At 41.6% G+C, this 12102-nt stretch overlaps 1 protein-coding gene across 7 annotated transcripts in view; it reads left to right on the forward strand.

Moving 5' to 3' along the window:
* The window catches only part of LOC140466870 (voltage-dependent calcium channel subunit alpha-2/delta-1), a 662544-nt gene that overhangs the window by 611234 nt on the left and 39208 nt on the right, over window positions 1–12102 (forward strand). For all 7 annotated transcript variants that reach the window (XM_072562612.1, XM_072562611.1, XM_072562615.1 and 4 more), the window contains 3 exons: window positions 1499–1561; window positions 5429–5532; window positions 11476–11571. In XM_072562612.1, coding sequence (XP_072418713.1) covers window positions 1499–1561; window positions 5429–5532; window positions 11476–11571 — 263 coding nt within the window. The remainder of the gene's footprint in view (window positions 1–1498; window positions 1562–5428; window positions 5533–11475; window positions 11572–12102) is intronic.

Consider the following 12102-nt stretch of genomic DNA (forward strand, 5'->3'; position numbering starts at 1 on the left):
CAGTTGCCACACGAATATTTTTATTTGCTGTGTGTGTTTACCAAGTAACAGGCTATTTATTCAAAATCTGTAAGTGTTTCACAAGAAACCTATCTCTGACACCAAATTTCAAAAGCAAACCATTGTAACCCTCATGGAACCCTACAAATTTAGTATTTTTTATCATGGTGTTGGGAAGAAATTAGAGAGTTGTGAATGCAACCCAGTCCATCATGGAAACCAACCTTCCTTTCATTGACTTTGTCTACACTTCCTGTTGCCTCAGGAGAGCAGCCAACATCATCAAAGACCTCGCCAACCCTGATTATCCTGACCTCCACCCTCTTCCATTGGGCAGAAGATACAAATGTTTGAAAACACGCGTCAAAGATTCAAGAACAGCTTCCTCTCCGTTGTTATCAGATTTATGAATGGACCTCTCCTATATTAGAGTTGATCTGTCTCTGCACCTTCTCTATAGCTGTAACACTGTAATCTGTGTGCCATTGTATCATATACAATCTTTTATCCAAAATCCTGGGGAAGGGGGTGGGGGGGTGGGGCAGTTGTTTTTTGGATTTTGGAATAAATGACATTTTCACAGTGAAGTGAGAAAAAAGCTAACAGCAGAAGCTCGTGTGGATAGTACGAGCACTGAGACACACTTGACGCCTGCCAGTGCGGGCCGAGTGGGTGTGGAGTTGGCTTACCTGGTCGCACGCCAAAACGATGCTCCACACTCCACAAAAAAATGTCAGATTTCGGAGCTTTTCGGATTTCGGAATTTTGGATAAAAGATTGTGTACCTGTATTACCCTGACGAACTTATGTAGGGTCTGATTTGTCTGGTTATCATGCAAAACAATACTTTTCACTGTACCTTGGTACACATGACAATAATAAATCATATCAAAATTAAAGTTAAACCTGCCATGATAGTCCATCCCCCGCTCAATTAAATATGAGTGAGTGGTTTGAAATTGAACACATCTCCCATCGTTTATGCCTCGGTAACACTGGTTGCAATGGACACTGATTTGTCCTTGGTAACTGTTGTCTTAGCAGTTAGCTTTTAGAAATCAGTTTTCCTCAAAGCAGCCTGTCATAAAGAGATTGACTGCTTAGGGAAACTGCTGATACAAATTACCAGTCAGCTTTTGGAATTTGCCAGGGCCATACCATAGGGTGCTCCAGTGACTTGCCTGTCCTCTACCCTGGCCCTACCCCTGAACATAAGGCATGCGCTCCTGGCACCATTATGGATCTCTGTGCCTTTAAGATATTTTGGGGAATTTCACTGCAAGATGTGGACAAGGATGAGGGATATATGTTGGTCCCCTCTAAAGATAATTTGATGCCATATCAACATTCATGAAGTCTGGTCTTCCTTTACAAACAGGAATGAGGGTCCACACAGTGCCAAAAAAGGTTTGCATTTTCACGTCAAGTTAGACTGATAATGCATGTGAGAGGATTCTGTGATTCAACTCATGTCATTAAATTTTTCTTTGTAAAATAGGGCCGGAGTTCTTGCAAGATTCGTAGCGACTGATGGAGGAATTACAAGGATTTACCCCAAAAGGTAAGACTTTTGAAATGAAGGATGCATGTCCTTGTGTCAGTTGTTCACTCATTGCAGCTAATTACAAGTTATTGAGGATCTGAGATTTATCCTGTGGTGAGGGTGGGCGAGCTGTGGAGAAGTGGGTTCAATATACGGGCGGTGAGGATGGGAGTGAGTCCAGAGTATGGAGGGTAGTTGAGGAGGCCTATAAGCCGGGAAGGAAAATGAGAAACTTTGACTCTGAGTTAATGATAAGGCTTTTGAGAAATGTGGGAGATTGGATGCTGTCCACCCACATGGGTTATTCTGATAGATGGCTGGATTCAGATGGATGGTGGAAAATCCCTCATTTCTTGGATCCCCCTTGGATTTACCCTCCACTCGTGAATGTACCCTCACCATGTGGATCTGCCTTTCCCTCCTCAATCTGTCCTCATTTACATGGTCCGCACTTGCCTCTTGGATCAATGATCTCCTCCAGGATATATCTCATCTTGTGGCTCTGTCCTCACAACCTGGAACCATCTACCTGGATCCACCAGGCCCTCACTTTGTTGATCCCAAGATTCAGGAAACCCTAGGTGAAGACAATTAACTTTGAAAATGGAAATAACAATGAAGCTCGCAATATCATATTTAATTTACCAGCCCATTCCTTGGTGCAGGCTGGTCACCTGCACTCTATCAAATTCAAAACAGCTTGAAGGTGAGTTTGAATCAGGAAGCTGACCCTCATGATTTTAACCTTAACCCACCTTCTCTTCTTGATATATTTCAAATCCTTGCCACTAGAATAACATCAATTATAAACTTTCTCAGTAATTTATGAATAGTGATTGCTTGGCAATACCACAAATAAGTCACAAAATAAACGATGATTAGGTTGTCTTGCTACAGCATGTTCAACCAACATACCTCACATTGTATTCTAATTTATTTACAAATGAATCTGATAAAGAAATACACTGCGAACAACTGGACATAGTGATACATACAAATAGGTTTGCTAAATAGTCAACTGCTTCTGGAACAGCAGGAGGCAGTGTGCATGCCAGTTAGTTAATCATGAATTTGAAATTAAGAAACTAAAAACTGAAGAAATCGTTTACCAAAATATGATTGCATTGTGTGTATGGTTGAAATTGTAACCTATTATTTTCATTTTTGGATTTTCTAGCATTGCACACTCCATAATGTCTGGCATTCAGGACCCTACTGAAGGTTATTGCACTACGCAAAACTAAAAACAAACACATTAATCCTTTTATCTTTTGTGTTTTTGTCACGTTGTTCTCTTTTGTTGTTTTCTATATTTCACTTTGATGTGATGCTGATCTTTCCTTATGTTCACATCATATCTTGGTCAAATTGTAGGCAGAAGGGAATTTGAGACATGTTTAAGCTTTTCATCTTAGGCTTACATACATCCCCTTTTAGTCATGTCGTCAATAAACTGTTGATACAAAGACAATGCATCCCTCTGGTTCAGTCTAAATATACCTGTTCTGACAATGGAGACAATTTTGACTCAAAGTTTATTAAGGGTGAAATGTAACAAACAGAGTCAAAGTAAGAAGGCCTAGGATCTGGTCTCAAGCCCCAGGAATTTGGCCATTGCCAAACTCGAGGTTGGCAGACTATACTTAAAACAATGCATCGTTTGATCCACCAATAGGAATGACAGAGTGGTGCCAGGATGAGGAAGAAGATAAAACCTCATTTCTTCCATTCCTTCTGATGCAAGTAGGCCTCAAGTTTGAATGTACTTGATTACTTCTGGGATCACTTACAAGGATGGCCCTGTGCCTTCAACTAGACTTTTTTCAAACATTTTTAGCTGGCAAGAATATATGTGTGGCCTTAGAAGGTTTGTAGTGGGTAAAACTTGAAAAGTTGTCTAGGAAACCAGACAGGTCAATACTGTGTGGATGTAGAAGAACAGTTTGCCTTTGTTATTTGCTTCCTTCAGAAAATCGCTGAGATTCTTACAAGGGGCAAATCTGGAAAGAAATGTGTTATGTTCCATTTTCAGCTGCCCTCCAGCAATTCCATTAGTGAAGGCTCAGTGTCTGATTGGAATCTTGGTTGTTTGCCTAAAATTCAAAGATATTGCTGATTGATCAGTTTAATGGATATAGCAGATGCTTATAGCCCTGGAAAAAAATGAAGTCAATGCAAGCGAGGGTTATAAATCTGCTGGTTGCAGTTATTGCTAGCTCAAAGAAAAACGATTCTTATTGCTGGAGGCCAATCACTTCATTTGAAGGAGTTTGCTATTGGTTTCAGTCATGACCTCAGCCCGACATCCTCAGCTGCTTGGCACTGTCCGAACCCTAAGGCCAGAAGTGATGACTCCACAATGTTCAGAATCATCGACAGCACCTCAGAACCTGAAACAATCAGTGCATGCATGCAGCAAGACCTGAACAACATTCAGCCATGAGATGTTAAGTGGCGAATAAAATTCATGCCAAACAAATTCCAAAAAATTATCATCTCCAACAGGAGAGAATCTAATAATTTCCCTTTAATATTTATTGGTATTACCGTCATAAAATTCTTCATCATCAACATCCTGGAGGGCTACTATTGATAAGACACTTAACTGGACCAGCCACATAAATACTATGGCTGCAGGAGCAGGTCAGAGACTGGGAGTTCTGGGTATCTCACCTCCTGGTTCTTTGAAGCCAGTCCATTATCTGCAAGGCACATGTCAAGGGTGCAAAGGAATATTTTTCATTTGTCTGGATGGAAGTCGAGGGGTATATTGTTTATTAGATTTGGGATATCATGTTGTGGCTGTTCAGGACATTGGTGAGGCTACTTTTGGAATACTGTGTACAGTTCTGCTCGCCCTGCTATATGAAGAATATCATTAAATTAGAGAGGGTTCAGAAAAGATTTAACAGGATGTTGTCAAGACTGGAGGGCTTGAGTTATAAGGAGAGGCTAGATAGGCTGGGACTTTTTTCACTGGAATGCAGGAGGTTGTGTGGTGATCTTATAGAGGTTTAAAAAATCATGGGTATGGATAAGGTGAATAGCCAAGGATTTTTCCACAGGGTGGGAGAGTTCAAAACTATAGATGGTATAATTTTAAGGTGAGAGGAGAAAGATTTAAATGGAGTCTGAGGGGCAAATTTTTCACAAAGTATGGTTCATGTATAGAATGAACTGCCAGAGGAATTGACAGATGCAGGTGCAGTTGCAACATTTAAAAGACATTTGGACACATATGTGAATAGGAAAGGTTTAGAGGGGTATGAGCAAAACACAGGCAAATTGAACTAGTTTAGTTTGAGAAGCCCATTCGGCATGGCCAAGCTAGACTGAAGGGTCTGTTACCGTGCTGTATGACTCTCAGTAGCTCCAACAGCACTTATGAAACTCCACATCATCCAGGGCAAAGTAGTCTGCTTGATTGGGACCCAATCCACCACTTCAACTTTCTGGCACATAGTGACTTCACTGCCTACCATCTATAGATTGTACTAGAACAACTTGAGGCAAAATCCTGGAAGTGCACCCCTCTTCCCCCCCGCCCCAGCCTTTAGTGCTGTGGTTATACCTACACCAGAGAAACATAAGTTGTTTAAGAAAGTGGCTCACCACTATCTTCTTGAGCAATCCAAGATGGTAACAAATGCTGGCTCAACTAGCAAAAGCCATATTCCAAAAACAAATAAAGAAAGAAAATGGTTTAACCCAGTGATGAGAATTTCGGGGCATTTGAACTGCAGTTAAATTAAAAACTATATTTTTACTAGCACTTTTCTATATGCCTTTCATAACCTTTGTCGAACATTTTTATGATGTTGCTGTTGACCATATTTAAATGTAAAAAGCAGATTCTCCATTTCTCAAATATGATTTCATTTTTAGTGCTGCAGAAGAATGGACAGAAAACCCAGAGACATATGAAGCAAGTTACTACAAAAGGAGCCTAAACAACAATATTTACGTCTTCACTGCACCATATATCAACAGTAGGTTCAGCGTGCTTTATTCTTTAGGGAATCTATATCGGTGACAGAAATTGAAGAAACATGTTGATTTTAACAACTTATTTACATTTTCCAAATCTGCCTTCTGTCCGAAGCCGCTGCAAATGCTGTTAGGGATGTGAGCAGGAGTGGAAATTAATATGGGAGCCAGGGACAAATGGAACACATCCCAACATAAAGTAATAGGAAGAGTTTTGAGGGATATATGTCGAGTACTGGCAAATGGGACTAGATTAATTTAGGATATCTGGTTGACATGGACGAGTTGGACTAAAGGGTCTGTTTCCATGTTGTACCTCTCTATAACTCTCTGACTCTATAAATGCTCAGGGGTAGACTGACTGTCAACTGGGGGCTGTAGAACAGTGCAAGCTGAGCTGCAACATTTCTGTTTCACGTACACAAGGAATTTCTTTAAGTCTTGTCCTTTTAACTTTTTCTGCGCTGCTACTCATGTGATGATTTAAAGGGGCAGATGGTGGTTGAACAGTGTGCGGACTTTCGAGTTTTTTGTAATGTCACGCACCTGAGAGGAAATGTTGGGAAATGTTCTGCACTCCTCTTGACCACAGCAGTTCTATTTTCCAGGAATTTTTCTTGCCTTACATTGACCCTGTCTGACTTCCCACAATAGTAGTCCGGGTTGACTGAGCCGGTCTCCTAAAGGCTGTAACTGGGGAATTAGTCACGGAGAACAGGGAAATAGTAATTTAAATCAATAGTTTATGTCAGTCTTCACAGAGAAGGATATTATAAATGTCCCAAAGGTAACTGGTAAGTAAGGTGCTTAGTGGGAGGAAACTTCTTGTAAGAGGGCGGCACGGTGGCACATTGGTTAGCACTGCTGCCTCACAGCGCCAGAGACCTGGGTTCAATTCCCGCCTCAGGCAACTGTCTGTCTGTGTGGAGTTTGCACATTCTCCCCGTGTCTGTGTGAGTTTCCTCTGCGTGCTCTGGTTTCCTCCCACAGTCCAAAGATGTGCAGGTTAGGTAAAATGGCCATGCTAAATTGCCCACAGTGTTAGGTGAAGGGCTAAATGTAGGGGAATGGGTCTGGGTGGGTTGCTGTTCGGAGGGTCGGTGTGGACTTGTTGGATCGAAGGGCCTGTTTCCACTCTGTAAGTAATCTAATCTAAAAAAAAGTCCCTGTCATGAAGGACAAAGTATTTGCTAAACTAACAGGTCTGAAGGCAGACAGGTTGCCAGGACCTGATGGACTGGATTCAAGGGTCTTAAAGGGAGTGTTTAGAGACATAACGGAGACATTGTTCAAAATAGTCCAGACTGTTTAGACTCTGGGAGGGTTCCAACAGATTTGAAAAATGCTGTACAAGAATGAAGGGAGACAGAAAGCAGCAGACTATAGGCCGGTTGCTTAATATTGGTCATTGGGTAAATGTTAGAGTCCATTATTATGGAAGAAATAGCAGGACATTTAGAAAAGCTTAATGCACTCAAGTAGAGTCAGCATGGTTTTGTAAAGGGCAAATCATATATTTCAATCTTACGTGAGTTCTTTGAGGGGATTGCAAGCAGAGTTGGTAAAGAGGAAGTCATAGATATAGTGTGTTTGGTTTTCTAGAAGGCATTCAATGAGATGCTACATAAAAGATTATTGCACAAGATAGGAGCTCATGTATTAGCATGGACTGAGGATTGGTCAGCACACAGAAGATAAAGAGTCAGGATTAATGTATCTTTTTCATGTTGGAAAGATGTAACCTGTGGAGTGCCATAAGAGTCAATAGGGTCTCAATTATTTATTATCTATATTAAAGCCTTGGAGCATTGGGCAGAGTGTAATTTATCCATGTTTGCTGGCGATACAGAAACAAGTAGGAGAGCAGGTTATGATGAGGACATTAGTAATCTACGAGAGGATATAGATAGGTTAAGCCAGTAGGCAGAAACCTGTCAGTTGTATTTTAATGTAAGAAAGCTTGGAAGAAGGAATCAAAAGGCCTATTCTTAAAGACTATTTCTTAAATAGTGAAAGACTCTAAAAAGATATTTGTTCTACACAATCTGATTCTCCCAGTAATAAATACGATTGGTTGTAAAACTACAGAATGCACAGTAAACGTTAGTGATTGAGACCAGAGCAAGATTTTAATGCCCACAAAACTCTAATTTACATAGAGTTAAAACCGAGCCCTCAGGCTGGAGATAAATGGATATGGGAACAGAGCAGATGCATGGGATTAGGAGCACTGTTCTTATGGAGCATTAGTGCTAACAAGGCTTTGTTGAATAAAAAGGAATGTTTCCCTGTTTTAATTTCAATGTAATTCAATAGTTTAGTTGTTTTTCAAGAACTAGGGCATAATGGTGTTCCTAAAATAGAGCAGGCTTGTTTTTGAATAATCCTAAACCATCCTGAAGTGCAACAGCAACAACCACTAACATGTGAAGAGGTCACTGTTATTCTGTATGGAAATAGAGCCTTCAATTTGCATAAACTTCTGAAAAGAAGAAATGAGATTAGTAACCAGCTGATCAGCTTTAAAAGGATTGATAGAAGAATGATGTTGGCTAAGTGGTTCCTTGGCCATGTGTTAAACATTTTTGTATCCATCTGACACTTGAGAATGACCTCAAGTTTAACATTTGAACCAAAACGCAGCAATATCTCAACCCATCAGTATTATAGTAAAGTGTTTGTATATATTATGTGTTCAATGCATGTACTGTCATTCAATCCCTCAACCTTCCGAATTTGCAATCTATGTACTTAAACTCTAATCAAGATTCCTATAGGTAAGCCTGTTGATCATTTAAAATCTTTCACCTGCCTGCAACCCTGCATTTTTGGTTTGAACCTCCTTTTTGAATAGCACTATTACCTGCTGATAATTAAGCTTCTCTCTCTGCCAATATGCACTACAACTTGGCCATGTGTACTGAAGCCAGATCAACCTATTTCGTGGGTGGCATGGTGGCTCAGTGCTGTCTCACAGCACCAGGGACCTGGGTTCGATTCCAGCCTCGAGTAACTGTCTGTGTTAAGTTTGCACCTTCTCCCAGCGTTTGCTTGGGTTTCCTCCCACAATCCAAAGATGTGCAGGATCGGTGAATACGCCATACAAAACTGTCCACAGTGTACAGGGATGTGTAGGTTGGGTTCATTAATCAGGCGATAAAGATAGGGGAATGGATCTGGGTGAGTTACTCTTTGGAGGGTCGGTGTGGACGTTTTGGGCTGAAGGGCCTGTTTCCACACTGTAGGGATTCAGTGACCTGCAGGGATTCTATGAAGCATTAACAAATTTCCTGCAGCTGGATAACGATGGTGCTTTCATTTATCTCAGCTCTTTCCTGGGGTTCAAACCTGAATGCAGTGCATTCTGATTTCTTAGCCATTCAGTGCAGACCTTCCCAGAGATGCCAACACTTTGAGAATGAATAAAATGGAAGATAGTTATCCTTAATTACTATGCATTGATCCTGGCTCAACAGTACCTGGGTGAATACACATTAGGCTCAGGGTTGGATGCATTTCCCAGTTAAGTAATTGACTGACATTCATCGCCCAGTTCACATTTGTAATATGGCCACTTGGCATTGGCTCTGGAAAGTTTTTTGCACCTGTCATATTCAACAATGAAAGGTAGTACTCGCAAGTGGAGGATGAGACAGATTTGGGGAAAGGGTATAGATTCAATACTCTTCAAGGCCACCAACTGAGGTGCAACAATGAGTCTTGGTGTAAACACATTCCAAATCAAACTGGACCTTGCAGAAAATGGCAAGATACAGGAGGACTGATCGCAGCTTGAGAAGCCTTCTGAAGTCTATAGATACAAGCTGCAAGGCATTGTTTATTCTTTAACTCTTTGAGGTGGGGTTGTCACTGGTAATTATTTAGGCCCCATTCCATAGTTGAGTAGCTTGCTCAACTATTTAAGAGAATGGTTAACCACATCACTGTGAAAACCAGACCCAGTAAGGGTGGCAGAAGTGGGTACTGCAGATGCTGGAAATCAGAATCTAGATTAGAGTGGTGCTGGAAAAGCACAGCAGGTCAGGCAGCATCAGAGGAGCAAGAACATTTGGCTTTTGCCTGAACATCATTCATCAGGGAACCTCTGGGGTGGAGAGATAAATGGGAGGGGTGGGGTGGGGCTGGGGCTGCGGAGAAGGTAGCCAAGAATACAATAGGTGGGTGGAGGTGAGGATGAAGGTGATAGGTCAGAGAGGAGGGTCGAGCAGATAAGTGGGAAGGAAGATTGCCAGGTAGGACAGGTCATGAGCATGGTGCTGAGCTGGAAGTTTGGAACTGGGGTAAGGTAGGGGGAGGTGAAATATGGAAACTGGTGAAGTCCACATTGATGCCCTGGAGTTGAAGTGTTCCGAGATGGAAGACGAGGCGTTCTTCCTCCAGGCAATGGATGGTGAGGGAGCGGGGGTGGAGGAGGCCCAAGACCTGCATGTCCTCAGCAGAGTGGGAGGGGGAGTTGATATGTTGGGACACTGGGTGGTGGGGTTGATTGGTGCAGGTGTCCAAGAGATGTTCCCTAAAGCGCTGTGCCACTCCCTCACCATCTGATGCCTGGAGGAAGAACGCCTCATCTTCCGCCTTGGAACACTTCAATTCCAGGGCATCAATGTAGACTTCACCATTTTCCTCATTTCCCCTCTTTCCCCCCCCCTACCTTACCCCAGTTCCAACCTTCCAACTCAGCACCATCCTCATGACCTGTCCTACCTGCCAATCTTTCTTCCCACCTATCCACTTCACCCTCCTCTCTGACCTATCACCTTCATTCCCACCCCCATCCACCTATTATACTCTTGGCTACCTTCTCCCCAATCCACCCCCCTCCCATTTATCTCTCCAGCCCGGAGCTCCCTGCCTTCATTCCTGATGAAGGGCTTTTGCCCAAAATGTTGATTCTCCTGCTCCTCAGATGTTACCTGACCTGCTGTGCTTTCCCAGTACCACTCTAATCTATACCCCAGTAAGGGTGGCAGGATAGCGTCCCTAAATGAAGCTTTATTTTTGAGATGTTTAGTCATGTACTGATACTGATATAAGCATTTTAAACTGGATTTTGAATTCTCCAACTGCTGTAGTAGGATCTTTGAACTCTGGTCTCTGAATAAATAGTTCAGCCCTCTGGATCACGAGTCCAAAAGCATGACCACAATGCTACCAGCCCTGGTGTGTCTTCACAAAGCCCTGGTGTGTCTTCTCTCTAAATTGAGTGACCCAACAAAGTGCAAAGCTGAGTATTCCTCTAGTGTATCATCAAACAGGCAACACAGGGCCTGCGTTCACTCCAACCTCAAACCATCAACTGTGGAGAGCCATTGGAAACCCAGCAATGGTTAGAGATTTGGTATGATAGATCATTGCCTTTTGTTCTCCCGGAAAATAATCCTTCTTGAGTTTGGGCAAAGAGCAATATGCACCCTAATAAAACCTGAATGGTCAGATACAGAATGTTGTCCCATGTTAATTTTGGTCATGTCAATAGCTGTCAGTAACTGTTGAACAAAATTGCTGACCACATGCTTAGTAAGATGAATGATGTACGATCGGGTGTTTTTAAGCAGCAGCAGGTAAGTATTTCACTCTGAGGATGGGCTGGTGTTGTTCTTTCTGTTCTCCACCAAGCAAACATAGAAAGTGAGCAGTTCCGAAATAAAATTCCAAAATTAAATTTCAGCCTGTCAATGATTTCCTACAGCTGTGGTATTTCCCCAAAGCTGTTTGTGTCTTTGCAAAAGTATTTTAGCCTGTTCTGTAATATCGGCTGCTCTTGACATTTTACTGTTCAGTTAGCATCTGGGCACTAAAATGGTATTTTGCACTTGATGGAACACAGTGCTCACAGAATAAAATCACACAGCATCACCACATGGCCGTCGGTCATTATGATGGTTATGGGAATGGTAACTGTTTTCCTTTTATTTTTGTTTCAGAAACATGGGATGGAATACAGAGCAGCGCAGAGTCTGGTATTATGGTGAGCAAAGCTGTTGAAATTAAAATTGATGGCAAACTTCTGAAACCTGCAGGTGGGTTGATGATTTCAGTTATTATTTTTCTCACTGCATATTAACACATTGTTTATGTAACATCTGAGACCTTCACAAGAGCCTTGGAAAATAGTATGGTACCCAGTTTTGGAAGTGAAGATCTCATTACTTAGTTGTGTTCGTTTTTACCCTTTAATATTGTCTGGCACAATAAGTTTGTTATAAGATTTTGGGGTGAACTTCAACTTTAATTGTAAGACCAAAATCAATTACAATTATAGATTGAGTTTAAGAGAGTCAATCTAAAATTTTATTAGTTCTGATTAATTACAGTACATATTCCACATATTTATAGACATTAATAAGTTTATAATAAGAAGCATAAGAGGTACAGTTAGTAAGTTTGCAGATGACACCAAAATTGGAGGTGTCGTGAACAGTGAAGAAGGTTACCTCAGATTACAATGGGATCTTGATCAGATGGGCCAATGGGCTGACAAGTGGCAGATGGAGTTTAATTTAGATAATTGTGACGTCTTTCATTTTGGGAAAGCAAATCTTAACAGGACT

This window comes from Chiloscyllium punctatum, chromosome 44 (assembly GCF_047496795.1).
Source record: "Chiloscyllium punctatum isolate Juve2018m chromosome 44, sChiPun1.3, whole genome shotgun sequence".
In the NCBI taxonomy this organism is placed as follows: Eukaryota; Metazoa; Chordata; class Chondrichthyes; order Orectolobiformes; family Hemiscylliidae; genus Chiloscyllium; species Chiloscyllium punctatum.